Source organism: Limulus polyphemus, unplaced genomic scaffold (genome assembly GCF_000517525.1).
Source record: "Limulus polyphemus unplaced genomic scaffold, Limulus_polyphemus-2.1.2 Scaffold14398, whole genome shotgun sequence".
NCBI classification, from domain to species: domain Eukaryota; kingdom Metazoa; phylum Arthropoda; class Merostomata; order Xiphosura; family Limulidae; genus Limulus; species Limulus polyphemus.
This window is the reverse complement of record NW_013680008.1, coordinates 1,169-3,774: the sequence shown is the minus strand read 5'-3', so window position 1 is coordinate 3,774 and position 2,606 is coordinate 1,169. Positions and strand designations below refer to the sequence as shown.

At 36.1% G+C, this 2,606-nt stretch overlaps 1 protein-coding gene across 1 annotated transcript in view; it reads left to right on the top strand.

Moving 5' to 3' along the window:
- Positions 1-2,180, top strand: part of LOC106477347 (transient receptor potential protein-like) — a gene marked incomplete at its 3' end in the record, with an annotated part of 4,349 nt that extends 2,169 nt beyond the window's left edge. Inside the window, exon 4 of the mRNA XM_013937927.1 lies at positions 2,019-2,180. Within this exon, the coding sequence (XP_013793381.1) occupies positions 2,019-2,180 (162 nt within the window). The remainder of the gene's footprint in view (positions 1-2,018) is intronic.
- Between the last annotated feature and the right edge of the window lie 426 nt (positions 2,181-2,606).

Here is a 2,606-nt window from a genome sequence, read left to right as displayed (position 1 = left end):
TGGGTGGCAACATGTTTTCTGACCAAACGGCTGATCACTGTGCAATGATAGCCAAGCTGTCTACCTATCGCCTTGTAGGACATACCAGCGCAATTCATGCCAATAATTTGCCATCTCTGCGCATTCTTCTTAAAATGATTTTGCATTCAGAAATTCGGGACTTAAATACGGATTTGATGCACGAGAAAATAGTGCATATTGGACGTGAAGAAGGGAGCAAGTTGCACGTGGGGAAAAAAACGCGCCTGATTTAAATGTCACACCTGAACGCTCACATCCTTTTAATTATGTTTGAAATTATAAATTGCTCAACATCATGAAAATTAAACCTTATTTTCAATAAGTAATCCTGAAAAATATTTGGGGGTGCTTAACTTTTCTCCAGGTGTATATATGAAGAACTGCATTGAACTTTCTCCAAAAATAGATAAATCGTTATAAAATTCAACTAATTATGTAAAACCAGAGAGAGCTAAGAAACTGACCAAACAACAAATGTGTGAAATGTTAGACTTAGATTCACAATGGCGTCATTATGTGTGAAATGTTAGACTTAGATTCACAATGACGTCATTATGTGTGAAATGTTAGACTTAGTTTCACAATGGCGTCATTATGTGTGAAATGTTAGACTTAGATTCACAATGGCGTCATTATGTGTGAAATGTTAGACTTAGATTCACAATGGCGTCATTATGTGTGAAATGTTAGACTTAGATTCACAATGACGTCATTATGTGTGAAATGTTAGACTTAGATTCACAATGACGTCATTATGTGTGAAATGTTAGACTTAGATTCACAATGGCGTCATTATGTGTGAATGTTAGACTTAGATTCACAATGACGTCATTATGAAGCACTCTTTCCTTCTATAATCCCAACATAGTCTCGATGGAACCCCCACTTCTTATTTTTCTCCATACGAAACACTATTTAATCCATTTTTACCATGTGTAACTTCATACATCCTCCTGTTACCTCGTGTAACTTCATACATCCCCTTGTTACCTCGTGTAACTTCATACATCCCCTTGTTACCTCGTGTAACTTCATACATCCTCTTCTTACCTCGTGTAACTTCATACATCCTATTGTTACTCCATGTAACTTCATACATCCCCTTGTTACTTCGTGTAACTTCATACATCCTCTTCTTACCTAGTGTAACTTCATACATCCCATTGTTACCTCGTGTAACTTCATACATCCCCTTGTTACCTCGTGTAACTTCATACATCCCCTTGTTACCTAGTGTAACTTCATATATTCTCTTGTTACCTCGTGTAACTTCATACATCCCCTTGTTACTCCATGTAACTTCATACATCCCCTTGTTACCTCGTGTAACTTCATACATCCCCTTGTTACCTCGTGTAACTTCATACATCCTATTGTTACTTCGTGTAACTTCACACATCCTCCTGTTACCTCGTGTAACTTCATACATCCCCTTGTTACCTCGTGTAACTTCATACATCCCCTTGTTACCTCGTGTAACTTCATACATCCCCTTGTTACTTCGTGTAACTTCATACATCCTCTTCTTACCTAGTGTAACTTCATACATCCCCTTGTTACTTCGTGTAACTTCATACATCTCCTTGTTACTTCGTGTAACTTCATACATCTCCTTGTTACTTCGTGTAACTTCATACATCCTCTTCTTACCTAGTGTAACTTCATACATCCCCTTGTTATTTCGTGTAACTTCATACATCCCCTTGTTACTTCGTGTAACTTCATACATCCTCTTGTTACCTAGTGTAACTTCATACATCCCCTTGTTACCTCGTGTAACTTCATACATCCCCTTGTTACCTAGTGTAACTTCATACATTCTCTTATCTCTACATGGAGCCCAAATATGCTCATTTTTCGTTCTCATGTGAATATATAACAAACAGTATTGTTACATAAACAATTACAAAAGTTACGACTTTTCGTTTAGCCTGAGATGTTGGAGAAAATATTCAAATTGTATTATTTAGCTGAAGTGACAAATTTTCTTATAAAAGGAACGATCGGATATCGAGTGGAAGTTTGCTCGAAGCAAACTATGGATCAGTTACTTTGAAGACGGAGGAACGGTTCCACCCCCTTTCAACATTATCCCAACACCTAAAGCTTTCAAACACCTATTTGGCTGCAGATCTCGTGTTGGAACTTTGTCAGTCAAGGTAACGCTTACATACTTCGAAACTAATGATAAATGATTCATAGTCAATGACAATAACGCCAAAAATTTATCTCTTGGATCCTAGTTAGTTAAACTGAGTTGCACTAATAGTTTGTTGATGTATTGTTCGATTCTCGCTAATCATATGTTGTCAGTTACATCACATATTTATCTGTTGGTATTCGGTACTTGTCAGTCAAATGAATTATAACAATAGTTGTTAACGTATTCTTAGATTCTTGCAGTCAACATGAGTAGTAACAATATCTACTAGTTTCTTAATGTTCAATAATATATTAAGAAACTAGTAGATATTGTTACTACTCATGTTGACTGCAAGAATCCAACAATATATTAAGAAACTAGTAGATATTGTTACTACTCTTGTTGACTGCAATAATTCAACAATATATTAAGAAACTAGTAG